Below are 27,646 nucleotides of genomic sequence, written 5' to 3' on the forward strand. Positions count from 1 at the left end.
TGACCAACCACTCACTGAGGCACTGATGACCAACCGCTCACTGAGGCCCTGATGACTTAGGCTTAGGTACTGATGACTCATGGAGGCACTGATGACCGCTCACTGAAGCAAGGATAACCACTAACTGAACTGCTGATCACCGCCCACTGAGGCACTGACCACCGCTCACTTAGGCACTGATAACCACTCACTGATAGCCTTGGTAACCACTCACAGAGGCACGGATAACTGTTCACTAATAGCCGGGCCTGGGGCACAGGGAGTCGCCATCCCTTCCAGCGGCTGCCAAATGGTCTCTTCCTCTCTCATGTGTCTCAGATCCAGCCTTCTGCTTTTTTTCTTTCTTTTTCTTTTTCTTTTTTTAAAAGATTTCATTTATTTATTTGACAGAGAGAGATCACAAGTAGGCAGAGAGGCAGGCAGAGAGAGAGGAGGAAGCAGGCTCCCCGCTGAGCAGAGAGCCCGATGCGGGGCTCGATCCCAGGACCCTGAGATCATGACCTGAGTTGAAGGCAGAGGCTTAACCCACTGAGCCACCCAGGCACCCCCCTTTCTTTTTTTAAAAAGATTTATTTATTGGGGCACCTGGGTGGCTCAGTCAGTTAAGCATCTGCCTTTAGCTCAGGTCATGATCCCAGAGTCCTGGGATCAAGACCCACAGGCTCCCTGCCCAGTAGGGAGCCTGCTTCTCCCTCTCCGTTGGTCCCTCTTCCCTGCTTGTGCTCTCGCTCACTATCTCTCTCAAATGAAAAAATTTTGAAAAAATCTTTTAAAAGATTTATTTATTTATTTGAGAGAGAGAGAGTGAGAGCACGAGAGTGAGTGGGGGAGGGATAGAGGGAGAGGGAGAGAGAGACTCTGAAGCAGAATCCTAGCTAAGTGCAGAGCCCGACATAGGGCTCAATGCCAGGACCCTGAGCTCAAGACCTGAGCTGAAACCGACAGGCAGATGCCCAATGAACTGACCCATCCAGGTGCCCCACGCTTCTGTTTTTTTGATCCCCTTGCCCTACCTTCTCCTCAGCACCCACCTTCCTAAGTGGGCAGCATGAACTACAGAGATGAAGATTGAAGACACAGACGAGAGCAGTGTTCCCTCTAGGAGGACTTGGCACAGACACCTTTGTCCCCAGGATTCTTAGGGGCTGGGACTGACTATTGGTCCCACCTGAACTCCACGCTCAAAATCAGCACCCTGAAACCAAAGATGGAAAATGGGGAAGCTGCCACCATTATTCGCTTCCTCACAGATTCACTGTCACCCAGCAAGTTGAAATGAGCGCCTACTCTGTGCAGGGCATGTTGATGGGCTCGGGGGACATAAGGATAAGGAGGATAGACATGGTGTCTGCAAATGCACAGGAAATATTCTGGGAGGCTTAGGGCTGGAGTGAGGGGGCTTTCCTTTTATTTCTATATCCTTCTCTGCCATTTGAATATGTAACTCAACACTTGTGCAAATAGCAAGAGCCAAAAAAGTGGTATTTTCTTAAATTAAGTATTGAGACCTCTTAGGAGGGGACCCAAGAGTCCTCATCTCAGATATAGGAAGAAGCTAGTGAGCCTGGGGCTTGATCCACGGCTCTAGTGGGGCTCGCCATTCACAGCTTCCTGCCTTTGCACGCACAGCAGGGGGACAGCACGGTGGCCCAGGGAGGCAGGACCCTGAGGTTCCATGTTCTCCGCTCTGCCCCCACCACACTGTGGGTGCAGGGTGGAAATAGGGACTTTTTTTTAAAGGCAAACTTTCATGAATTTCCTCAGCTGTGAGCTTTGGTTGTGAGTCAGCATTTGAGAAAGTTTTTTATGAGCCAAGTTTGAGGAAAAACATTTCAGGGGCAGGATAGTGGCTCAGAGCGGGTGGTGGACTTTGTTTTTCAAAAATACAGCTGATTGGGGAATGTGCACCTCAGTGTTTATAGTAGCAATGTCCACAATAGCCAAACTATGGAAAGAGCCTAGATGTCCATCAACAGAAGAATGGGTAAAGAAGATGTGGTGTGTGTGTGTGTGTGTGTGTGTGTATATATATGTATATATATACACACATATATATACACATATATATGTATATATATGTATATGTATGTATATACATGTATATATATACATATATATACATACACACATACATACAATGGAATACTATGCAGCCCTCAAAAATGAAATCTTGGCATTTGCAATGACATGGATGGAACTAGAGGGTATGATGCTAAGTGAAATAAGTCAATCAGAGATAATTGTCATTGTCATATGATCTCATGTCATATGTTCTCATTGATATGTGGAATTTGAGAAACAAGACAGAGAATCATAGGGGAAGGGAGGGAAAAATGAAGATGAAACCAGAGAGGGAGACAAACCATAAGAGACTCTCAATCTCAGGAAACAAACTGGGGGTTGCTGGGGGGTTGGGGGAGAGGGATAGGGTGGCTGGGTGATGGACTTGGGGGAGGATATGTGCTATGGTGAGTGCTGTGAATTGTGTAAGACTGATGATTCACAGACCTGTACCCCTGAAACAAATAATATATTATATGTTAACTAAAAGAAAATGCAGCTGACCCTTGAACAACATGGGTTTGAGCTGCATGGGTCCACCTATATGCAGATTAAAAAAAAAATACAGTACGGTACTGTCAATGTTTTTTCAATACGATTTTTTAAATAAAGAGTTTATTTACTTATTTTTTCGACAGAGAGAGACACAGTGTGAGAGGAAACATAAGTGGAAGGAGTGGGAGAGGGAGAACAGGGCCCCCCGTGGAGCAGGGAGCCTGATGCGGGGCTTGATCTCAGGACCCTGATATCATGACCTGAGCTGAAATCAGACGCTTAATGACTGAGCCACCCAGGCGCCCCATACAATTTTCTTTTTTTTTCTTTTCTTTCTTTTTTTTTTTTTTTTAAGATTCCATTTATTTATTTGACAGACAGAGATCACAAGTAGGCAGAGAGAGAGAGAGAGAGAGAGAGAGGGAAGTAGGCTCTCCGTTGAGCAGAGAGCCCGATGCGGGGCTCGATCCCAGGACCCTGAGATCATGAGCCGAGCTGAAGGCAGAGGCTTTAACCCACTGAGCCACCCAGGCGCCCCCCCTATACAATTTTCTTAATTAAATTATATTTCTCTAGCTTATTTTATTGTAAGAATACAGTATATAATACATATAACGTGCAAAATATATGTTAATTTGACTGTTTATGTTATGAGCAAGGCTTCCTGTCAACAGTAGCTATTAGTAGTTAAGTTTTGGGAGAGTCAAAAGTTACACGGGGCGGGGCATGGGTTTTCCGTTCCGTCAGCGCTTCTAACCTCCATGTTGTGCAAGAGTTAACTGTAGTTAGTTGTATTTATTTATTTGTTTATTTTAAATGTTTTGGGACAGAGCACGAGGGAGCAGGGGGTAAGCAGAGGGAGAGTGAGAATTTTAAGCAGGCTCCACACTCAGCACGAAGCCCGGCGTGCTGCTGAATCTCACGGGGCTGCTCATCACAACCTGAGCTAAAACCAAGAGTCGGAGGCTTAACCGACTGAGCCACCCTGGTGCCTCTGTGCTCTTAACCATTACACTATTTTGCATGTCTGTACACCCCTTTATATCGACATATAGAAATATATAAATATCTGTATGTGTGTATAAATATGCACCCATATACATATATTCATTAAAGGAGAAAGGACTTGGAATCATGCTGTTTGGCCATTTGCTCTTTTTAGTTAAGAGTTGTAGCACACTTAGGGGCACCTGGGTGGCTCGGTCGGTCAAGTGTCCGACTCTCGGTTTTGGCTCAGGTCACAAACTCGGGGTTGTGGGATTGAACCCATGTCAGGCTCTGCGCTCAGCACGGGGTCTTCTTCAGATTCTCTCTCCCTCTCTTGCTCTTTCACTCTCTCTCTTTCCAATAGATAGATAGATAGATAAAATCTTTAAAAAAAAAAAAGAATCATAGCACACTTAGATCTACCTCTTTCTAATACGCAGGTACCTCAATTTATTACTCCGGTCTCCTACAGGTGGAAATATGGGATGTTTCCAAGCTGCTGCTCTTACAGATAAAGCTCGGGGGGAACACCCTTGAGCACATTTAGGTGACCATGTCCATGGGCAAGCGTACTAACTTAGCAGGTCCTATTTAAGATCCCCAGAATCGTATGCACAAGCGCCCTCTCCGACTCTGGGCCGTGGTGACGTGGCCTCCATTGGCCGAGCAGAGACATGCCTCTGATGTCCATCTATCTCTAGGGACACCAACCACGCAACCAGGCAGGGGCCCTTGTCCAGGGAGCTGCACTGGGAAGCCCTTAGAAACACTCATTCTGGGCTTAATGATTTGCAGGTAGGAAAAGTGAAAATCCTTTGCTGGTCCTACCTAGTTTTGCAAGAACAATTCATTCCTCCCATGGATGGAGCTGATTCATGCCATTAAAACAGAGTTCTCTTCCCTCTCCTGTTACCATCCTCGTCTTCCCTTCATCACCAGCAATCAACTACGGTGTATCTACGAGGCCTCACTCTGCATAACTTTGGGATGCAGGTCCCTGCTCACCAAGGTCCCCTGACTGAGCTGTATGTGTCACTGCCCCTGTGCTTTGCTCTGTTCCTTTCCCCACTTAAGTGATCCTTGCTTCTTCCAGTTATTGAAAAAAAATATGAACACATCCCTTAAAGGCCAAGTTCGAATTTTGGCTCCTCTCTGAAGCTTGCCTAGTGAGCACGGCCACATCCTGACTTCTGGGCTATCCATACGCCTGTGGACGTATGGTCTTCTGCAGTTCTGGCCTCTGGCACGTCATGTCTCCCCGAGGAAGGCTGGAGGCACATTGAGGGCAGGCACTGAGGCCTCATCTAGCGCACAGAAAAGTGCTGAGCACAGAGTCAGCAGGCTCTGTAGCACCTAGAGGTGGCTTCTTTCTCTCTCTCCATCCTCCCTTTTTTGTGCGCAATCATCTCAGGCTACTGCTGCGGGTTCCACTGACTTTTCACAGATCAGTGTGACTAGGCGCCAACAAAGTGAGTTTTTAGGGGTTATGAAAGCAGATTTTCGTGAACTAAATGGAGTGTGTCGATCAACTGTGTTGGTGGATGGCTGATTCCCATGAAAACAAAGGGCGGCCACGCAGTGACGCAGATGCTCTCACGGGACAGACGGGGAATCGGGGCTTCGGTGGTGGCGGAGGTCTGTGGCTGGGTAGGGTGGGAGCCGGGGAAGTAGACACCCTGGTCTCGTACCCCATCGGTGGCTTCTGTTGACTAGACCCAGCAGGAAAACCGATTGGCGCGGTTCATACAGGTCAATATCCCGGATTCTTTCCAACTCAGAAAGTGATCTCTCTCCCACTTTGCGCGAGACTCTGCTTGATTTGTACGGTTCACATGGCAAGTCGCCGGCCGCCTGCTTTGGACTAACATGCTGTCCCTCTGCGAACTTCTAGTCCCTGCTAACTCTCTGGCCTCACCCCTCCCCAGCCCCATGGCCTGGGCTTTGCTGGAGCCTCCTCAAGCGCCTTGAACTCACTGGGATATTCCATCGCTCTGTTCTTGCCCTTGTCCTGCTTCTTCCCTTCCTCCCTGCCATTCCCCCATCCCCTTCTGCTGCTCCCTCTTCCTCATCCTTCTGACATAATTCACCTGCCAGAAAACCCATCCTTTCAAAGTGCACAACTCAATGATTTTTTAAAATTATATTTCCAGAGTTGTGCTAGCCATCCCCATAATCAATTTTAGAGCATTTTCATTTCCCCCACAGAAACCCTGTTTACCCATTAGTGGTGACTCCGCAAGTCCTTCCCCCATCCCACAGCAGTGGACAACCACTAATCCACTTCTGTCTCTAAAGACTTGTCTCTTGTGGGTGTGTCCCATACTTGGAATCATACAGTACGTGATCTTTGATGTCTGGCTTCTTTCATTTAGCATATTGACCTCAGGGCTCATCCAGATTGCAGTGTGTCAGTCTCCTTTTCATGACTGAATAATACTCTATTGCTTGGAAATACTCTGTTTTATTTATCAGTCGTTGGACATGGGGTCATTTCCATGGGGTCGTTCCTGCTGTTTGGCTATTACAGATAATGCTGCTATGAACACTGACGTACAAGTTTTTGTGTGAATATATGTTTTTATAAAGATTTTATCTATTTACTTATTTGAGAGAGAAAGAGAGAGAACACAAGCAGGGAGGAGAGGGAAAAGGAGGCTCCCCACTGAGCAGGGAGCCTGACATGGGACTTGATCCCAGGATCCTAAGATCATAACCTGAGCTGAAGGCAGATGCTTAACCGACTGAGCTACCCAGATGTCCCTGAATGTATGTTTTTAAAATAATTTTTTGAAAGATTTTATTTATATGAGAGAGAGAGAGAGCATGAGCAAGAGGAGGGGCAGAGGGAAAAGCAGACTCCCCGCTGAGCAGGGAGCCCGATGTGGGGCTCGATCCTGGAACTCCAGGATCATGACCCAAGCTGAAGGCAGAAGATCAACCAACTGAGTCACCCAGGCGCCCCTGAATATATTTTTTTTAAATCATTTTTTGAAAGATTTTATTTAAGAGAGAGAGAGAGAGAGATCACAAGCAGGGAGAGGGGCAGAGGAAGACGGAGAAGGAGAAGCAGATTCTCCGCTGAGCAGGGAGCCTGACACAGGGCTCGATCCCAGGACCCCGAGATCATGACCTGAGCCGAAGGCAGTCGCCCAACTGACCTGACTCATCTAGGCTCCCCTGTATGAAAATACGTTTTTCGATTCTCGGGGGGTATGTGCTATTTTTTCTGCCCTTCCTGGATGCCTCATCTTATCCTGGCTGATTCCCTAGCATCCCTCAGTCCTCCAGAGGAGTCCGCCTCTTTCTCTCAAGAGCTCTGACTCCCCCTTTCCCTTATGGGGCCCCATAGTTCACATTTATCCGGACTGCTCTTCACAAGACAATGTCGTTGATACCAAGTTCTTCTCAGCTTTCTCTTGACTTCTGAGCCCCTTACAGGCAGGAACTATGTCATTGCATCTGTAACACCTACTAGCCTGGTTCTTGTTATGTTTGGCAGTGAATGAATGAATGAATGGATGGGAGCAGAGACTGTCCTATAAGCCTGCCTTGACTATGGATCTGTGAAATGAACAGATGAGTGTCCTGTTCCTGCTTTGGAGGAGCAAAAAGGCAGGGTGGTTCGACATTCTCTCTTTTAATCACAGAAGATGCTTACGTCTGAAAACAGAAATGGGGGCGTGTGCGTACAAATGTTCATTTACGGAAGGCTGCTGTGTGGACAAGGCTTTGGCTGGGGTGGAGGTCGGGGTGGGCACTAAATCTAGCTTCTGGGGACCCTTTCCTCCAAATCAGAGCTCTGTATCTAGCAGCTCTCTCCCATCCCCCTCCACCTCCCAACATTCGACATTCGGGGCTGGCTGTGCACAGGCTCAAGGCACTGACGTCATCCCTAGCAGCTGTCTGCACGTGCCTACTGACTGAAATACCACTCTTTATTTCTGCAGGTTGGTGAAAACCCTGTGTCCTTGGAGAAAGCTGGTTCCCGTTTTCCTGAGGGGGAGCCCGGAGCTTGAAAGGCCGCGGTTGGCACTTCGAGAAGGAAGTGGAGAGGAGCCTAGAGCCAATAGTAGCAACGCCGAAAGGGACTGGGGAAGCCCTTTGCATATCCAGCTGCAGAAACAGACACCCCAATGCTATTTACATACAGCTCTATATATAAAAAAAGAAAATATTGAATATTACTACTCAGTGCATGTCTTGTCGAGGACGCAAGTCCCCTCCCTTTTCTGCACCTTCCCATGTGGACTTTGATACTTCCATGTCTGGGGCGCTGGAAGAGAGATGCCTACTGTGTACCTAGAAAATTTGCAAAGACTGGTGGGAATTAGCTCCAGAGTTGACCAACCACCTGGGGAGGGATGCTGGTGGAGGAAAGAGTAAAATTGCAAAAGGCAAAATAGAAGGAAAAAAGAAAGAAAGCGAGGAGGATGAGGGGCAGTCTGGGATTCCTTCATTTCCAAAAGTCTTGACAAGTCCTAGTCTCTCTGTACCTGTGTAGGTTGATAGCCAGTCCCACTGTCAGAACAAGACAAAAGGGATTTTTTTTTCCTACCAGTCTGGTGTCTCTGGTGCTTCACCTAAATTTTGCTGGTGCTGTGTTCTTGCCGGTGCTGCCATGGCGTTCTGTTGCCAGACTGCAAGGCCAGGGGACGAGAGAGTTCTATTTTGCTGTTTCAAATTCTTTTTTTAAAGGGACAAGTCGCAAAAGTGCCACTTGAGAGTCTCTGCTCTTTCTCTGTGGGGATGAAAAATCCAGAGGTGTTTTGGAGCAAACCCTGGGGTCTGGGAGGGAGGAAGGGAGGGGGAGGTATCGAGTGTTTGCTGGTTACTGAGGTGGAAAGCTGACCTCATATGTGACTTGTTTGCTATATCCTCTGCCCCTGAGAAAGTACCCTGGGAGTACAGCCCATGGCCTCCCCTACTCCCCAAGGGTATTTCAGGGCTTAGATTTTATGGATTAAAGAGCCAAGAAATGGCTACGTTCTGGTCAAGGGTGATTTATAAGCAAGAGGCACTGGGGGAGGGAGGGGGTCACTTAAATGAAATGCACCAGCATCTCACTGACTGACAGAGGGTCTGATTTTTTTGTTTGATTTCCCCAGGATGAGCTATTTTCAGAAGTTTCTAGAAGGGCTAAAAAAAAAAAAAAAGATGTGTGCTGGACTGAGACTTGGCTGCAAAGACTCTTCAGGGAGCAATGATTATATTTTGCTTTTATTTTTTAAAAAATGTAAAAGAAAAAAAACCCCAGGTATTACTCCTCTGTGCTGGGTCTTACACAGTGCCGTGTGCAAAGCTGAGATGGTGGGGCACCAGGCTTCAGGGTCAGACTGTCATTCTGCAGGCCACCACCCAGTCCCTATGGACAGGGGGGTCCACTGGACTGATTAGCAGACACCCTTGCTGTTCTAAGAAGCCAGCAGAGGGATCAGCCGTTGTTGAGGTTGACATGGGGCTGAATTATTCCCCATAGGCTGTGGTGAAAATTACCAGGTCCTTTAGAATGCAGGACCTTTTAGTGCTGTTGCAAGCTGGGAGCGGTCTTTCTTTCTTTTATCCAGGCCTTATGTTTTCCTAAATAGACCTTTAAAGACAAATGTGACCCAAAGCTGCTGAAGGTGAGGGCAGACCCCACCCCCACCCCCAGCCAGCTTGTTGATGGAGAACTTGCTTCCTTTCATTCTGGGGGGCCCTCCCCCCCAGTTATGTTTGCAGGGGATGGGTGTGTAGGCAGGGTCTGCAGAGAGCAGCAGGCGACATCCCCAGCAAGCCACGAACTTAGAGAAGGCAAATTTATTAGAATGATAGGAAACACAGTCCCTGTCTCTGTATCGTCCCTTTCTGAGCCAGACGCTAGAGTCTTTACAGCTCAGCCTATTTTCTGGGGATGGGGTTTTCATTACTATAATGGTATGTGATCACAGCTCTCTCCTGCCTTGAGGCTGCACCTTCAACATGGCAGTGGGGCCCTGCTGGCCATCTAGACACAGGGGAGAGGGGGAAAGGTCAGAGAATCCCTTTCTCAGCCCTGACTTGCCTACCAGCTTCTGACATTTCTGAGGGAGGATCCAAATCCAAATGCCCAGGTTGGCATTTGGGGCAATTTTGATTTCAATGAAGCCACACCGCTGAGAACTGGGCACCCTTGACCTCCTGATGGAGCTTTACAGCCAAGTCCCTTGTACATATTCTCTTGTATTAATAGAAACTGTGTATTTATCTAATCCTGGCTTTTTCTTGCACATCATTAATTTGAGTGCACTTCTCGACTGCCCCGATTTTTGACAAGGGGTTGTTTTTAATGCTTGTTTTTATATGAGATTTGACTTCTTGATGGACATTTGTATTAGGAAATTGAAGCATGATATATATGTATATATTGTCCCCACCGTCTCGGAGGCTGCATTACTTGGATTGCATGAGATAGTGGGGTGGTGTTTCTTCTTCTTCTTCTTCTTCTTTTTTTTTTAAATATTTCCACAGTGTGCAAAGTGCTGGCACCATCCCTCCCTCTCTCCCCCGCTTTTCTCTGGCTGCCAAGGAGTCATTGATTTTGATTAGCTTCACTGCAGAGCGTCTGCGAAGAGAGGGAGAGGGAGGGAGGCTTTGAAATAAATTTTAAAAAAGACCTCATATCGGGTTTCAGCAGACAGCAGAGTGTGTGTGTGTGTGTGTGTGTGTGCATGTGCGTTCGCGTGTGCATGTCCGTGCAAAGCAGAGGGAGGCCTCTGAGATCATTGTTTAGGTAGCTTGCTGCATAATGAGGTGAGGAGGAAACAGAAGGGCCTCCTTCCTGATGGTGCTGGTTGCTCTCAGAGGGTGGGGGTCCGGGAGCCACAGGGATCGGAGCCTCCTGGGACCTCAATGTTCCCATTCCAAATTAGATCCATTCCCTTCTGGAAGCTTCTCTCCCCATCCCCCAAAAGCAAGTAAGATCTCTTTACCCCATTTCAAAATTGGGGTTCCATTTCACGATCCTGGCAAAGATGTAGCTGGAATAACAGATTTCTGGGGGGTTGGGGGGAGCGCCTTTCCCCTCTCTGGCTGCTGTCCATGGTCCTAGGCCATGAGCATCTCCTAGAACCCAGTTCCCATTTTGTTTTCCTCTCTTTCTTTGGGCTACTGGAGACTTCCTTTCCACTTCTTCCAGTGGTCTCATTTAAGAAATTCTTTTCGATTTTGATGGGAAAAAAGTGGTGATTTAAATAATATTGTCACAGGACAACGTGACTTTGGTTTCACAATTTACGTTTCTGATGATGATAAAATATCACTTCCCTTCTTTGGGAAATTGGGGGAATCCAGTTGGTCCTGCACAAATATCCTTTGGGGACACTGGTTTGCCACTGTGAGTGGCCACCTGGTATCAGAAGCTGCAGTGATCAGAACACAGGTTTTGTTCTTCTATGTGGATACCAATTCCTTTTCTGATTCTTTCCTTAAGTCAGCCTGAGCCAAGCAGAGTCGGGAGTTGCTTGGGGGACAAAGAGGGACAGGCTAGACACCCTGGCCTACTCCCATAGTGATGGAGGATATTGATGTCAAAAGTGTCATTTTAAAGCTTAAAACCAATTTTTTTTTTAATATTAATTGTTCATTCCATACCTATTTACTGAGCACCTACAATGTGCCAGGTTGTAGAATCCCATCTGGGAAGAAACTTAGGTATGGAGCAAGGAGGGACAGCTCTGCTTGGAACCAGATGATGCTAATTGTCCCTTTCTGGTCTGGTTCACGGTCTTTAACAGATTCGTCAGGTCATCCCTATGACCCCAAGCCTCGCTGGCAGATTGTTCTGTAGTATTGCTATTTACTGAGCACCGCACTGTCGTGAAGGCAATTTAAAAGCGTGTGATCTCAACTCACTCCCAGCATGAAGAGACTGGTTCTTGCTGCTTCATATGGTAACGAAAGCCACCATCGACAGCACATGCTCACCAGCCCGGAGCCCTGTGCTGAGTGCTTAACACGTGTCCCCTCAGTTATTCCTCATACCCATTTTGGAAGACAGTAGTTATTATTCCCATTTTACAGTTGAGGAAGCTGAGACTCAGACATTTTGCAACTTTGTCAAAGGCCGCACATACAGAGTGAAGTGGCCAAACCAAGATTTGAACTCAGGTCCGTGTGACCACCACCCAAACCCATGAGCTAACTACCCTGCTACACTGGATTCCCTCCTGAGCTGCTCCAGGGTACTGCTAGTTCAAGGGCAAGCACGGCCTGGGACCCAGCAGGGAGCAAGGGAGCCTGATTTAGATCCACTGTAAGGAGTGTTGGATTTGGAGACACTCCAGGACAGGCTGGATGGTTTAGGTGGGGATTTTATGTATTTGTTCCCTGCCATTTGTGTCCTTAATTTCTATAAGGTCCCTGGAAGGAGCATCTAGTTTGCAAACAGGGCCTGTTCAACTTAATTCCTAGGACATGGGAAGCTTTTCTTACCTCTTTCCTGTCCCCTCCCTGACCTGAACCCTTAAGTCTTTTGCACTATAAGTGCCCAAGAGCCTATGTGTGTATGTGGCAGACATGGTTGTGGGGGTGTTTGGAACCTCACCGAGGCCTCTGGCTCAGCCAGAGAGGCAACAAGCTTGGGAACATTCCGTTCTGGGTTCTAACCTTGCTGGTTTGTTGTGCTCTTTTGTAAGAGGAATTTCGTACCTTGGAGACGCTTTGTACATATTTGTAATGACTTTATTAAAAAACTGGTTGTGTGCTTCCAGCCAGAGGCTTTTGCGTTTTCATTTCCTTTTGAAAGGTTGGTCCCCAAAGATCATGGGAGGATCTGGCTGTGCACCCCAATCTACCCTGGGACAGAAGGCCACACACTCGCTTCCCTTCTCTGTCTTATTTCTGAGAACTCCCTAAGGGGAGGACTGGCCTGAACAGTACCCTTGGGTTGGCCAAGAGGTTGAGGGAACTTGCCCGACAGTTCAAGGTCAGTGCCCAGAACCATCACTTATGCATGCAGATAAGCTAATGGCTGTGCAGACTCATGTCTCCAACTATGGGCACATGGGTCTCTCTTTCCCTTACATTCACCTGGTCTAAGATGCTTGAGTGATCAAGCTGTAGTCTTTTCCTAAGAATGGTGGGCTGAGGACAGGGTGTTTTTCTAGATAATAGATGCTTTCTTTTCCCTTGGGGACCCACCCCCTCCCCACTCTCAGTCCGTGTGACTTAGAAGTATTGACCCTATCCTCCTCCCCACCTTTGTCTCCACAGCCAGGGCTCATCACCTGATGCAGGCTTGGCCAGCAGGGCTCCAAGTCCCAAAGGCTAAAGGGATTGGTTTGGGGACAAACTAACGAGGCAACCTCAGGACTCCTGGGTTGCTAAGCTGGTGGAACATAAGCACAGAGCTTTTGGAGGGCTTCTTACCGCCACATGGGATGTGACTGCCTGGGAATCAAACCGTCTCAGAGCAAAAGTGAGTAGAGGGATGCAATGTCATGATTTTAGTATCACTGGGGCCCCTGAATCCAGCGATACTCCAGGCCCATACTGTTACCTGAGCCAAATAAAGTCTGCCTCTTACTTAAGCCATGTCGAGTTGGTTTGCAAATAATTGCAGCCAAATTCTGCCCGATGATGTTTTTTGTGACTGTTTTCATAACGAATGTCACCTAATGCTATTAATTTACATTTTAAAATACCCATCATAATCCGGCACCCAAGCAAACCCATGCTGAATTATAGGGTTACCTTCTGGTTAACCAGAGGTGGGCCCCGCGGGTCCCCTGCCCGGATCCCTTCTGACTCTTTCTACCAGTTCAGCTTCTCCATCCTGTGCCTTCGCATGCTTTGTGGCATCTAGCACCTTCAGAGACCCGTGGCATCCTCCACGAGCAACCCACATCCAGGGACTGATGGTGTTTGAGTAAGAAAACCTCAGGGTGGGGCAAACTCTGAAATGCAGCTGAGGTTGTAGAGCTCGGAGGGGCCACGTGGAGCTGGGACTTCTCTGAAAGTCACCCTCCTTTTGGCTTCTTCCCCCTCCTTTGCTGGTTTCTCTGGGGAGCAAGCTTAATAAAGCACGTGCTTCTGAATGGATCTGCTTAGGGGCAAAACTGAGAGCAGCCAGCCACCCACTGCATGACCGCTTCTCAGCTTTTCTCCTCCAACAGTCCCACCTGGCTTTAAGAGGCTCACGGAGACTTGAGACCACGAACCCAAGTTTCATCGACAGATGATTTTTATTGGCAGAAGGGAACTTAAGGGAAAATTAAAAATGCCAAAGGCAGCTCTGTTCAGCCCAAAGCAAAATTCTGAGAGATCCCAGGACTCACTTTACATGTCCTTTTCCCAACCCAAAGTCTTAGGCGCCTGGTGCCTCCAAGCGTCTCTCACTTTCTCCTCTTATGAAGGTAATGAGCCTGTTCCATCCAGGTCCAAAGCTTGCCTTTTTATTCTCACATTTATGATGCCCAAGATCTTTTACATTTAGAGAGCCATCTCCAAGAGTTTCAGGAACTTGAGTCAGTGAATCATAAAATATTAAGAGCAGGATACTCCGATCCAATATGTGATTAATCCTGCTTATAACAAAGGAGTTGCAGAGCCAGGATGGGCAATGGAGAATGTTCTTCTTTCCAATGACAACCCTTGGCTGCTTTTACCCTCATGGTGGGGAACCTATGCAGCCCGATGGTTGGGACACTTCACTGGCTGCTGTCCCTCCTTAGGGCGGAAGTTCCTCCCATCCAAAAGAAAACCTCCAGACGGAACTTCCCCCAGAGGCTAGGGAATGAATGAGTAAAATTCTAAACTAAATCATCCCACCTGCCCCCACGTATCCTCCACGTGTGACATTGTTCATAACGTCAAAGGCATGGCTCATTATTTGAAGATTGTTAGAGACGTGTGGGTTTCTCTATTTTTTTGGTGGCACCAGTGAAACTGGCAAAACCATGGGTGCCTTCCCCACTCTTCCACAATTGTTAGTTTTTCTGGCTCCAGCAGATTAACACACAAGGTTTCATCATCCTGGAGATGGCTATGGGGACGTGAAGTGGCTTCCCAAAGTCATGCAGAGTTTGGAATCAGAATTCTGCCTTATCCACTCTGTCACAAGCTAGCGCGTTAATCAATCTTCTCCAGCTTCAATTTCTTGTGTCTCTTTGATGGCATCTGCAGGCAGTGATCTTTCTGATAAAAAACCAGCCACAGAAGCTCCCGTTGCTTCCCTTTGGTTCTTCCTCAAGGCAGGGGGACCAGAGTAGCCGCATCCACCCGGCCCCCTTTCCCTCCACTTCCCCTTCCGACTTGATTATCCAGGCAAGTGGGATTGTAACATTGCAGCCATTGCCATAGTAACAGAGCTTGAAAGATGCCATGCTGCCCTGGGAGGGATGTCTTGCTGGGTACCAGGAAAGAGCCAGGGATGTCAGGCACAGGAAAAGGTCCTGGCTTGACAGCACACGGGGGCAAATGTCCTGAAACTATCAGGGATGGGGTGGGCTTGTTATTACTGGCTGAGAGCGAGATGGCAGCAAGTCTCCCACCATTTCTGCTAGGGCTTTGTTGCTAATCTGCTCCTGAGCCACAAGACTGATTTCTCTGTAACGCCGCTGGCACCAGCCATTGTGCTGAGGTTGATGGTGAGTGAAGAGAGTACGGAGAGGGTTAGGGCAGGCAAGATTCCAGAAGCTTCTAAGTGATTACCTGTGCCATCTTCTCTCACATTCAAAGCAGGGAGGGTCGCACAGGTGGAGAAGCTGTTCTGTTACAGAGATCAATCTCTCTGTTATAAAGATTACAGAAACTCTGACCGCGACTGTACTCTACGCCACCACCCAGGCTTGGGGAAAAATCCATAACGTGAATTGTTCATTTTGCTCGCAAGGCCATCAGGGGGAGACGGTGATGGCTACAGGCACTGTTGACAGGCTGGGACTTAAGTGAGGGGCAGGATGAGAACAGAAGGAGGAGGACAGAAATGGGGACAGGTGTGGAGATCCAGTGTCATCTGCATCGGGACCAAAGCTGGTCATTCTGGATACCCAAATGCGATTGAGCATCCCAGCCAGAGCCCAGCAAAATGGCAATTTTAAAGACCAACCTTTCCATGAATCCAGCCACATCTAGATTTCCAGAGCCAGTGCTCACTGTTGGCATCCTCAGTGGGGCCCAAACCAAATGTGCTATGCACCTGGGCCATGCATGGGCACCAAAATCACCTCTCGTGCTTCTAAAAAGCCACATCTGCTGGGCCCCACGCCTACAGTGTCTGAGCGGCGGGCGAGCATGGTGGTTGAGAGTCTGAAGCCAGACAGAGGGTCCACCCCTGCTAGCTGGGTGACCCTGGGAAAGTGACCACATGGAGCTCTGTGCCTCAGTTTCCTCATCTGTAAAACAGAGGAAACAAGAGGACCTCCACCCCAGGGCTTTTGCGAGGATTACAAGAGGTCACCCAAGCCGGACGCTCAGCCGGCACGACACGCTTGGTACGCTGTTACTGCAGGGACAACGTGGGGCCCTGCATTTGTATTTGGGAAGTGCTCCACAGTGAATTCTGATCTGCAGACCTGTGCCATCTGGGGAGAGGCAGCGATCTCCAGGCCCTTCCCTGGATGCAGCATCAGGTCACTATGAGTTAAAATAACGACAGGAAGGACCTATCACCAGTCCCTTCCCTTGGAGGGGGCAGGAGACCCTGCCTCCTGGAGGAGGCCAGATCTGATACAGGAGGCTATGCCACAGGACAGGGGAGAAAGGTGAAGGACAGGAGCACAGGGGCCTGGCTTTAGGGAAGGAGGTGGAGAAAGGCAGGAGGCAGGATAGTACACGCTTGAGGCCTGTGTTCCAGGAAGTCTCTGGAGCTGAACCCAATCACCCAGGCCATCCCTCGGCTTCCAGAGCGTGGCTTGGAGCTTGAGTTCCTTGTCCTTTAGCCCTAATACACCTGGAAGTGTGCCGAAGTGGCCCCGTCCTTCCAGCAGCGCAGAGTATCCACGGCAACCGAGCGGCAGAGCGGGCAGGTGCGCTCCCGGTCCAGCCAGAGGCAGAGGCACTCCTCACAGAACACGTGCTGTGGGGACAGCAAGCAGGACGAGTGTCCCCTATGTGCCAACCTTGGTCCTAGGAGCTGGGGACATAGCAGTGAACAAAACAGACGACTCCAGCCCTCATGGAGCTTGCGCTCTACTTGGGGAGATGACTGGTCCCATGAATCTCCAAAATGTAGAGTATATCAGTGGTAAGTGCTGAGAAGAAAAGCCTGGGGGAAGGGGCTAGGGAGTACTTGGGAGGGCTGCTATGTTCAGCATGGGGGGCCAGGAGGACTTTCACTGAATACTGACATTTGCGTGAAGACTGTGCCCTGAGGATCTCTGGGAAAAGAGTGCCACAGGCAGAGGGAACAGCTTATGCAAAGGTCCCGAGGCAGGAGTAGGTCTGCTGTGCTGCTGAGCCTGGGACCGGAGGGAGGGAGATGGAGAATGAGGTGAGAGAAGCTATGGAAGGATACAGATTGCATGGGGCTCTCTGGGCATCACGAGGCCTTTGACTTTTATTTGGAAAGAAGTAGGGAGCCATGGTAGGGCTCTGAGCAGAGGAGTGACCTGAACAGGATTTCCTGTTCATTTCTTTTTTTTTTTTTTTTTTAAAGATTTTATTTATTTATTTGACAGGGAGAGAGAGAGATCACAAGTAGGCAGAGAGGCAGGCAGAGAGAGAGGGAGAAGCAGACTCCCTGCCAAGCAGAGAGCCCGATGCAGGGCTTGGTCAAAGGACCCCGAGACCACGAGCTGAGCCAAAGGCAGAGGCCCAACCCACTGAGCCACCCAGGCATCCCGCCTGTTCATCTTTAAAAGATGCCTTTAGTCACTGGGTTGAGAACAGAGCTCAGGGGTTAAGGGAAAGGCAGGGAAGCTGGAAATATCAATGAGTTCTCTCACTTTCTGGCCATATCACTTGGACAAATAATTCAACCTCCCAATGCCTCAGTTTCCTTATCTATAAAATGAGAGGTCAGGAGGAAGTGGAGGGAATCCCTCCTTTTTCTAAGTAAGCCCAATGCCCAGTGTGGAGCTTAAACTCAGAACCTCAAGATCAAGACTCACATGCTCTACTGACTGAGTCAGCCAGGGGTCCCCAAAATGCTGCTAAGAGTACTCCTCTCATAGGAAGATTGCTTCACAATTAAAAACATAATAATCAAAGGCAGTACACGATTTGCATTTGGAATCTGGATGGTGGGGGGTGGAATCCTAGCTATGCAGGATATTTTGAAGACGGTTGGAGAAATCTGGATATATACCATACATAGATAGTATTTTACATCAATTTTAAATTGCCTGGGTGTGATGGTGGAATTGCAGTTATGAGAGAGAATGTCCTTGTTCTTCAAAGGTAAACACTGAAATATTTTTGGATGAAGAATCAAAATGTCACCAACTTATTGTCAATAGGCAAGGGGGAGAAACATTTACATCAAGAAAAGGCAAATGCAAAATGTTCTTGGATCTAGAAGAAAGATAAAAGGGTGTTCATTCTACTGTCCTTTTGCTCTATAGTTTTGACATTTTTCAAAATAAAAGTGATAATTTAAAATGATAATATGAAAATCCGAATACTGTTTCCTAAAAAATTTAAAAAAATAAAATTAAAAAGGCACTTGGAACAATGCCTGGTCAATAGTAAATGTGCTATCATTGTTGGCTATTATACAGGAGAGATTATTCATGCCAGACTGTAAGCTTCTTGCAAGCCCATTCCTGGCAGGATGTGCAGTAGGTGCCTAATTGTAAACAGTGTTAAAGGAGAGCTCCATGATGACCTATGCAACAGGGGACCAGTCTGATCCAGGGAGTAATCTAGGAAGGCTTCCTGGAGGGGGGCGGGCACTTGTGTTAAGGCCTGAAGGATGTTTAGGAGTTGAATGGGTGAAGAGAGGGGGTAGGGATAGAGCACACCAGGCTTAAGGGAGGACCTGGGCCAAGCTCCTCAGATGGGAAGGCATTGAGGCACTCAAGGATGGCCAACATGGCTACAACAGGAGAGTGTAAGAAGTGGGCGGCAAAGGTGAGCAGGCCACATATAGCCTCGAAGGATGTGCCTGGGCTCTTGCTATGGTCTGAAGGGCAGGACCCAGGGGTCAGCAGGCCCAGCAGCTTCTCTCGGAGTCCCAACCAGGGCACTCAAGGCCCTCCACAATGGCGCCCTCCCCTCTTCCTCCTCATCACTCCCTCCAGGACAGCCAATGTCACAGACACACGGGATAACTTGCAGTGCAAAGCTTAGTTATACTGCTAAGCCTCAGGGCAAGCTGTAATATCTGTCTGGGATGCTCTTATGCCCCTCCTCCGTCCTTATCAGCTGGTGGGCACCTACTTCTTGCAGAAGACTGAGCTCAAGCCATGACACCTCCCCTTCTCCATGATGTCCCCTGTGTTCCATGCCTTACTGTCTCCTGAAAATCTAAGCACTGACTGTGCCTTCCCCTTCCAGATACTTCCTGGGGAGGGTCTCTCTCACAGCATCACACGCACGCCTCTGGAATGATCCGCAAACTCATCTGTCTTGTTCGCTGCATTAAGGGCTTCTGGAGGGCAGGGACCACGCTCCCAACAAGGTTCTGAGCACGTGGCAGATGCTCAGGAAATGCTCGCTCAATGAACAAATGAGACTTAACCTTGTTCCCTGGGAAAAGGCGATACTTAAGTAGAAGAAAGCAACACAAGCCGTGTTCACATGAAGCTCAATGCTTGAGTCAGGTGAGTGGAAAATGAGAAGCTTTTCATTCCTTCATTCAAAAAACCGTTCACTGAGGCTCTCTCACGTCTCAGTCAGTATTTCTCAAATGTTCTGGTCCTAAGACCCCTTTACAGTCTTAAAAAATCACAGATGATCTCAAAGGGCTTTTGTATATGTGGGTCAAATCTGGCTATATTTACCATATTAGAAATGGAAACCAAGATCTATTGAAAACACAAGACTACACAAGCACATGAAAGTGAAAGGGAACACCAGGGGGTACCTGGGCCACACTTTGAGAACCACTCTTCTAACTGCTCATTTACCATTTGCCCTGCCTACCCTCTGGGCAGTAAACTTCGAGAGGGCAGCAACCTCTGTTGTGTTCCCACTGCCCAGCCCTGAGCCTGCACAGAGTAGGGACCGTAAAAGCAGCTGACGAAGGAATGTCCTCCCACATAGGTCGGGGGCAGATTCTGGAGACACTGGCATGGTTAAGACCCAGCCACTGCCCTCCGGGAGCTCATGGTCCCCCCTCAGAGAATTAGGCAGGATGGAACCTAGTGCCTAATAAAGAGGTTTAAAGACCACATGTCGGCCCAGGGGCCCAGCGGGAGGAGGGAGGAGGTCATCGTCCCTGGGCCTACTTCTAGCATCTGGAGAGAAGGATGAGCCCCTACAGAGGGAGGGAAAGGAGGGGCCCTTCTGGGCTGTGAAGTGTAGGATCAGGTGGGTTTATGGTCAGTGGGGAAGGTCAGTCACGGTTCCCTGGCTGTGCCTCCTAGAGCACGGAGGTGGGTGAACCCCTGGGGTCGCATGGGCCACCCTCCCTGCCCCCCTGAATTCCATCCAGACTCCTCAAGTTTTGCTCAAAGATTTGGAGCAGGCGGGTAAAGTGAGGGCTGGGGACAAGAGCCCCCACAAGCACAGCAGCTAACCCCCATGTGAGAGAGGAGGCTCTGGATGGGAAAGGGGCATCTCCTAGCCTGGCACTTGGGTGTTCAGCGTGAGCTGAGAAACAAGGAAACAGCCAGGCCGGGTCTGGGTGGATCGTTCAGGTGAGGAGTACAGGTAATGACCCTGGGCCCTCTCCCTCACTGAGCACAGATGCTGTGCCAGGCACTGCTGGCATCGTCTAAGTACAGTCTCATGACACCTCACAGACCCCCGAGACTCAGAGAGGGAGAGCCACCAGCCCAAGGGCACACAGCTGTTAAGTAGTGAGGCTGAAATACAGCTTCAGGGATGTGGCAGGCTGACTTCTATTCCGACTCCCCGTGATCTCTTCCTCCTGGGATTCACATCCCGCGTGGCCTGTCCCTCCCCTTGAATGCGGCTGTACTTACTGACTTGCTTCAAGCCCACGGAATACAGTAACGAGCACGGGACGTCACTTCTGAGATTAGGTTACAGCAGATGGGGCCTTCCGTCTTGCTCTCACACTTTCTTCCCCCATATTCACTCTGATGAAGTCGGTGTGACAAGGAAGCTGGGATAGGTTCTGGCCATGAGGAACGGAGGCCCTTGGTCCCACAGCCCATGAGGAACTGAATCCTGCCACCGGCACGTGATCGCGCTTGGAAGCAGAGCCTTCCCCCATGGGACCCTGGCTGGTGTCCTGACTGCAGCCTAAAGCAGGGGACCCAGCTGCGTGTGCCTGGATTGCTGATTCACGCAAACCAGGAGACGATGAAAGCTAGCTGCTCTCCGCCGCAGAGCGCTGGGCCATTTGTTAGGCAGCAACGGGAAACCGATACAAGAGGCATCTGCCTCCCTAGTGAACACTCTCCCCGTTACGTTCTATTTATACTGGTCACACATGGACAATGTGGACAGGGATGTTTGCAGCCCTTGGTTTTGAAAATGACATTACTGAAAGTGGGGCTACTGTCAGACACATACACACCCAGCCCTAACCACAGATCCTCTTGAATCACACGAACGTGGCTAGCTTTGTCCAGATTTAGAATTAATCACTGACACTGAGTATTGGCATAACACGCTATGCTTTTCAAAACCTACACACAGATAGACGTGTCATCTCGTTTGACTGTATTTTAAAGAGCCCGCAAGCTGCCCAGGGCAAACGTTTTCATTCCTGGGAGACAGAGGACATGGAGGGTCAGTGCGACAACGAAATGTGTTGCTCCGGGTTGCAAAGTTAGTGGCTGGGGCGCTGTGGGTGCTCGGGAAGCGCCTGATGCAGAAATGCCCGGATGGAGGAGTCAGCACAGGTGCCGAGCAATGGCAGCTCAGCTGTTCCTTCATTCCTTGGAGGTGATGCGCACAGGCTTTGCTGCGAGGGGCATAGCAGGCTCCTAGGAATTTCCAGGAAAAGGGCTCTAATCTCGCAATGCAGCCTTGAGGACATCTCAAAGCAAGAAGGGGAAAGGTCCCGGCCTCTGAAATCCGGGGCTCTGGGTTTGGAATCTGGTTCTGCTGCCAAAGAGCAGGGGAGCCTTGAGGAAAGTCTGTCCTTTCTCCTTGCTGAGCCTACCTCTGCCTCTGTAGAAGAGGGTCACTGTCCCCCCCCTCCCACGGTGTCTGGAAGGATGGAAATGAGTAAGGCCTGTTACAAAGCATTAAGTGTGAGGCACCCGCAAAGACAAAATCAATAGAAATTACCATTCTCTTGCCCTCCTTCCTTTACATCATCAATACTCAAACAAACCAAAACAAAACAAAATAAAAATGAAACAAACCCGTAGTGACCAAGGGCTAATTGCACTCTGACTTTTCTCTTTGGAAAGAAATCTTTTAAATAAGCCAAGTGTCTGGGTGTTCAAAGTGCCCTTTCCTTGATGTCCCGTCGCCTGGCAGGAGGCATGGCACAGATACTTGGGGAGTGACTAACTGGGCAGGTGCTTCTGCCTGAGTGGAGAGGTCTAACCTCTGGGCATGCCCAGTGTCTGCCTGACACCGCTTCCATTGACAATCTGCTTCCCAGGCTCTGATGGGGGGCGGGGAGGGAGGTGGGGCCTGTGTGTGAGTGACACACTGTGCCTACTTTGATGTCCCTTTGAAGGAGAGATAGATGTTCCTTTAGCCTGGTGGGCTCTTCCTCTACCCACTCACTCATCTCTCCTGTTCATCTACCCATTCATTTGTCTACCCACCCAATCCCATATCTACCCACCTATGCACCCGCAGGTGGGTCCATCATTTGTCCGTCTACTCAGTCACCCACACACATATACCTCTGTCCATGCACCTCTGTACTCATCCATCCACCCCTCGACCTGGCTACCATCCATCTCCATCCTAACCAACCATCCATCTATCCATTCCAGCCCATCTATCTCATGCCATCTGTCCCCTTCTGTCCATCCCATTCCTTCCATCCATCCATCCATCCATCTGTCCAATATTTACTGAGTCAGTGCTATGATTCACCTGCTAACAAAACAGACGGTCACCCCTCTCAAGTTTGCCTACGCTTTGGCCAAGAGGAGACAGACCTTATGCAACCAGTTGCCCAGTTAACTAGCTGACAACCGGGATAATCGCTATGAAGGAAAAACACAAGGATCTCTGAGGCCATACTGCTGGGAGAACCAGTTAGTCTGGGGAAGCAGAGTCAGGGAAGACTCTGACTGGGGAAGAAACACATGACTCACTCATTCATTCTTTCCAAGTGCTCAGGAATTAACAAGGCCCTTTTGCCTGTGGAAGTCATCTCCGCCAGCCCAGGCCCAGCTCCCAGCAGCAGAGTGAGACTAGTTTGGCCAAGGCTGTGGGCTCCGACCACTGCCGTGTGTGGGAAGGTGTCATGGCACCAGGAGAGGAATGGGAGAGAAGCAAACACATGAAGGCTGGGAGAGCTTGCCAGAAAGGAAGAAGCAAGACTTTCACCTTGACATCATGTTCAAATCATCGCTGCCACGGAGAAGGCTATACAGATGGCTCTGAACCATATGAAAAGATGCTCAAGTGCACTCGTAATTAGGGAAATGCAAATTAAAAACTGCACAGAGATTGCGCTCGTCACCTGTCAGATTGGCCAGGCTCAGGAAAGGCTGGCATGTGCACTGTGTTGGTAAGCGAGGGGAGCAAGAGGTCGTGTCATGCTCCGCACCAGGAGCATAAACAGATACAGTCTTTATGAAGGGTAATTTAGCAATATCTGTCAAAACTGGATACCCTCTGACCTCGTAATTCCACCACTAGGAATTTATCCTACCGAGAGCCCGCACATGTGTGAAATGGAACGCGTGCCAGGAAGAGCCAATATGGACTGAACCCTGAGCAGGCGTAGCTCTAAATGCTTGACTGGCTCAACCCATGCAGTCCACATGACGGGCCCAGGTAGCTGCTGTAGGTCTCCCCATTTCTGACCTCTCCTGACAGCCACCATTGTAATTACGGAAGATTATAAACTACCAAGTGCCCATCCCTAGTGGAATGGTAAAACCAACAGTGGTCCATCCATGAAGGGGGATGATAGGCAAAGAAGGAGGGTACTCTTAGGACACTGTTTCCAGTTAACGAGGAAGGATGCAGAACACAGTTTGGGGGAGAATATGAGACAACATCGGTCTTTCTGAAAACGACGTGTATGTGTGTGTGTGTGTGTGTTTGAACATACAGTGTTTTAATTCCATAAAGCATCTCTATGAAGATTTAATAAAGGAAACTAGGAAGCTAGGGGGAGGGTAGGAGGCCGGTCACTGTTTTCCTTGTGGTATATTTAAAATGTTTTAAAAAATAAACTTTTAATTTTGGAATAATTTTAGACTTATATAAGAGTTGTAAAGATAGTGCAGAGAATCCTTATTTAGCCCCCTCACTAAGTTTAAATTCCCCAATATCATCAGCTCGCTTTATTTTTACATCAAAGCCAAGAAACCCCCATTGATACGTGACCAACCGCTGAACTCCAAACTCTGTCTGGATTACCTCAAATTGGTTTTCCAACTCCCGTCCTTTCTCTGTTCCAGGATCCAACCTTGGTCCCATGCTGCATGTAGCCCCTGTGACTGCCAACTCATGAGTTCCTCAGTTTGAATTCTGAGTCATGCAAATATATTCTCAATTTAAAAATAAATAAAATGCAAAAAAGAAACCTCCTAACATCCCCCAAACATTAAAAAAAAAAAAAAAAGAATGTTGCTGATGCCAGAAAAGGACCTCACCTCCCTGTCCTCTGACCCCTGGGCGGGGGGCAGCATAGGGGTTGGTGGTGGTCGCTGAACAGGGGAGCAGCCGTGCTCCTGTTTCTACCAGTGTGCCTGCTGCAAAAAGCCTTCCCAGCCTGGAACTCATCGCTTTCTGTCCCGGTCCCCCGGGATGCTGCATGAATCTCTCTTACACAGCACTTATCACTGCCTGCCTTGTTTCATAGTTATTTATGTATGTGTCTGTCTCCCCAAGGAGACCGGGAGCTGCCAGAGCAGGGAACAGGGTCTGTGTGCCCTCTGCCTCCCCTCCCCAGTATCTGATAGGACACTTTGGCTCGTATACATCTGCTGAACTGACATCTTAGCCCCTGATGTCAGGAGGAGGAGGGGTACATTTAGGGAGTTAAAAGGGAGTAACCAGTACTCACTACCATGGTTTGGTGGCCCACAACTAATAACGAAAACAAACAGTAATAGTAATTACAGTGATGATAAGAATTTTAACCAGAGCCATTTTTATAGGTGACTAATTCAAATTTTGCTCTTTCACTGATGATCTCATTTAATCATAATCATAGCTCTATGAAGTCGGTATTACGATGCACATTTTATAAACGAGAAAAGCCAAGGCTCAGGAAGATGGAATGATCCACTCTTGAAGGGTTCAGAGTGCTGTCTGGATTCCTACGCAGACGAATCTGACTACGGCATACTGAATTTGTGATTCTTGACACTGGGCTGATAAATCCAGGGCTCACAGAGGTGAAGGAACCTGCCCAGGGCCACCCACCAAGGAAGAGGCAGAGCCTGTCCGATCCGACTCCAGTCTTAACCATCCTGTCCCTAAAGACCCACCGCAGAACCCTGAGGTTTGGTCACTGAGGAGGCACATGGGACTTCTGCATGGAACATGGCCCTAGAGGCCCCCCAGCCTCTATCCCCTGCTGGCCCCGTCCAATCCCGCTCACCTGGCACATGAGGATCAGAGGGTCCCGGAACTCGGCCTGGCAGATGGCACAGATATCACCGGCTTCTGTGCACTGCTGCCCAGTGGCCCGGACGCCGTAATTCTGTATGAGGGAGGAGAGAGAGATACGGCCAGCTGGGGAGCCTCCCCGGAGCAATGTCCTCAGGAGCGCTGAGAGAGCTGTCTCTGGCTCCTGGTTCTTTTGACTTCAGTGGGGGCCATTTGAAGTCAGCTCACCTGAGAGGTGCAGAGAAGCTTCAGGGCTTTCCTAACTCCGCCCACACGACCACAGATGTCGAATGACTGAAAAGAGAGGGGAGTGATGGCTGAAAGTCTCCAAGGGTTGTTTAGGATCTTTCTTACCACTCCCAAACCACCTCCACTGACCCCTTGTCTTTGATGATGAACATTTTCAGGACACTCTATCCCATCTGGAGCTCCTCATTCCTATCACTTTTGCTTGGCATTTGGCTTGCTGCCTTCTGTCAATAGTCTCCCTTGCTACCCGGGCCAGGAAAGCAAATACAGGACACACATTCTACCTCTCCCCACTACCACGCCCAGCACAGGCATTGCTAATCGATCACAGCACCCTGATTCTAAACCCAGCCAGCTCGCCAGTCAGACATTGCCAGTCGATCAGAATCAGCAGGCAAGAGAGGCCCCAGTGGCTGATAGGGCATGGATTGCCCAGCTAGTCCTGCTGGGAGGAAGAGAAGGGAAGAATATATTTCCCCAGGATTCTCTAGAGCCAGAAATAGAGAAGGGAAAAGAAAGAGGACGATGTGTTTATGGGTGGGGGGAAAAACCCGATTTGTACCTAGGAATGGAAACAAGTTTGGGGGGGGGTATCATCTACAGAAGAGCTCCAGGCTTTGGAAGCAGGCTGCCCAGGTTTGAAGCCCACTCTGTTATCGTTAGCAGAGTGACGCTGGGTGAGCTGCTTCTCTCTGAGCCCCCATCTCCTCGCCCATAAATACAGGAGTAATGATGGAATATGTGAAAGGAGAGCATCTGGTGAGCTTTATGGGCAAGAAATTAGGGTGGATTTAACCGCAAAAAGGAATGAAGTATTGATATATGCCACCATGTGGATGAACTTTGGAAATATGATGCTAAGTGAAAGAAGCCGGCCACAGAAGACCACACGGTGGAGGATTCCATTTATGCGAAATGTCCACAACAAGCAAGTCCATTGAGACAGAGAGCAGACTGGTGGTTGCCAGTGGCTGGGGGATGGTAGTGAGCAAAAGGGGGAGGGATGGCTTAATGGGTACAGGGTTTCTTTTTGGCGTGATGAAAATGTCTTGGAACTAAATGTGGGGGTGGTACAGCCCTGCGTACCTGCTCAGTGCCAAGGAGTTGCCACCCCCCCCCCCATTTAAAAAAAAAAGATTCCAAGCTCCCTGCTTGCCCTCAAGACCTGGCAAATGTGTGGACTTTCCTCATGCCAGCCCTTAAGTCTCCGGCCCACCTCACCTTGCAGAGGCTGTAGAGAACAATCAGGACCCCTCCTAAGAAGTAGCTGTTGGAGGAGTCGTCCCCCATGATGTATTTATACCACAGCTGGATGGGGACAAGTGATCGGAACAGCTGGCTCAACTCCTCGATGACCAGATAGAACTTGCCCTGCAACCACACAGAAAGCATCAATTATTATTAGCTGTAAAAGACCCAAAGGACCCAGCCGGGGGTCCCCCAGCCTGGGCAGTAATGATGTCCCAGGTCACAGGCAGGCCATTAATCAGCTTTGGAAAGCACTCAGACCTGCTCCTAATGGGTTTGCGATATGGCTGGGGAGACGTGGCCCCTGCCCGCCGCCCTCACCCACTGCCCACCAGCCTCGAGGAGCAAAGCTCGGAGGATCGCATTTCAGGGAGGAAGAAACTGGACACTTCTGTCAGAGGGCTGGAGTGTGGGTCACTCCCCGGTGCCTGCTTTGGCTTTGGGGCCACGGTCCCTGGCCCCACGCACAGATTGCCCTTGTCTCAAGGGCTGACCCAGGCATCACGGGGGGCCCAGCCTCTGGGGCAGGGACTGGATGGACAATAGGAGGCAAGTAAGGGCAGGCCTAGAGGTGGAGGGGGATATGCGTTCTCCTTCCCAGCTACTGTCTGCAAGAACACAGGGGGACATCTGGGCGAAGGAGATGCATTTGGGATTCAGATGGGGCTGGGTTTGAAGTTTGCATTGCAGCAAGTTCACGGGCCCCGGCTTCCTCATCTACAGAACGGGAACCACAACTCCTGTCATACAGACTGCTCTGAAGATTCACAGAGAGCATCTAGCATGTGCGTGGCATGGAGCAGTACTCAACCAA

The 27,646-nt window shown here is 49.2% G+C and overlaps 2 protein-coding genes across 6 annotated transcripts in view; one reads left to right on the forward strand and one right to left on the reverse strand.

Moving 5' to 3' along the window:
* Positions 1-10,537, forward strand: part of HRK (harakiri, BCL2 interacting protein) — a 21,117-nt gene extending 10,580 nt beyond the window's left edge. Inside the window, exon 2 of the mRNA XM_032876205.1 lies at positions 7,491-10,537. The gene's annotated coding sequence lies outside the window, so the exon portion shown is untranslated. The remainder of the gene's footprint in view (positions 1-7,490) is intronic.
* RNFT2 (ring finger protein, transmembrane 2) overlaps positions 1-27,646 on the reverse strand; it is a 96,630-nt gene that overhangs the window by 16,566 nt on the left and 52,418 nt on the right. For 2 of the 5 annotated variants that reach the window (XM_032876197.1, XM_032876198.1), the window contains exons 8-11: positions 26,806-26,955; positions 25,564-25,629; positions 25,328-25,429; positions 16,244-16,576 (exon numbers count right to left, since the gene is read on the reverse strand). In XM_032876197.1, coding sequence (XP_032732088.1) covers positions 16,442-16,576; positions 25,328-25,429; positions 25,564-25,629; positions 26,806-26,955 — 453 coding nt within the window. In that variant the 3' untranslated portion in view covers positions 16,244-16,441. Of the gene's footprint in view, positions 1-10,033; positions 10,124-14,420; positions 14,695-16,243; positions 16,577-25,327; positions 25,430-25,563; positions 25,630-26,805; positions 26,956-27,646 lie in introns of those variants that run through there. The other 3 variants (XM_032876201.1, XM_032876200.1, XM_032876199.1) reach the window with 3 other exon arrangements.

The sequence above is a fragment of the Lontra canadensis genome, unplaced genomic scaffold (genome assembly GCF_010015895.1).
Source record: "Lontra canadensis isolate GAN:19392208 unplaced genomic scaffold, GSC_riverotter_1.0 scaffold58, whole genome shotgun sequence".
Taxonomy (NCBI): domain Eukaryota; kingdom Metazoa; phylum Chordata; class Mammalia; order Carnivora; family Mustelidae; genus Lontra; species Lontra canadensis.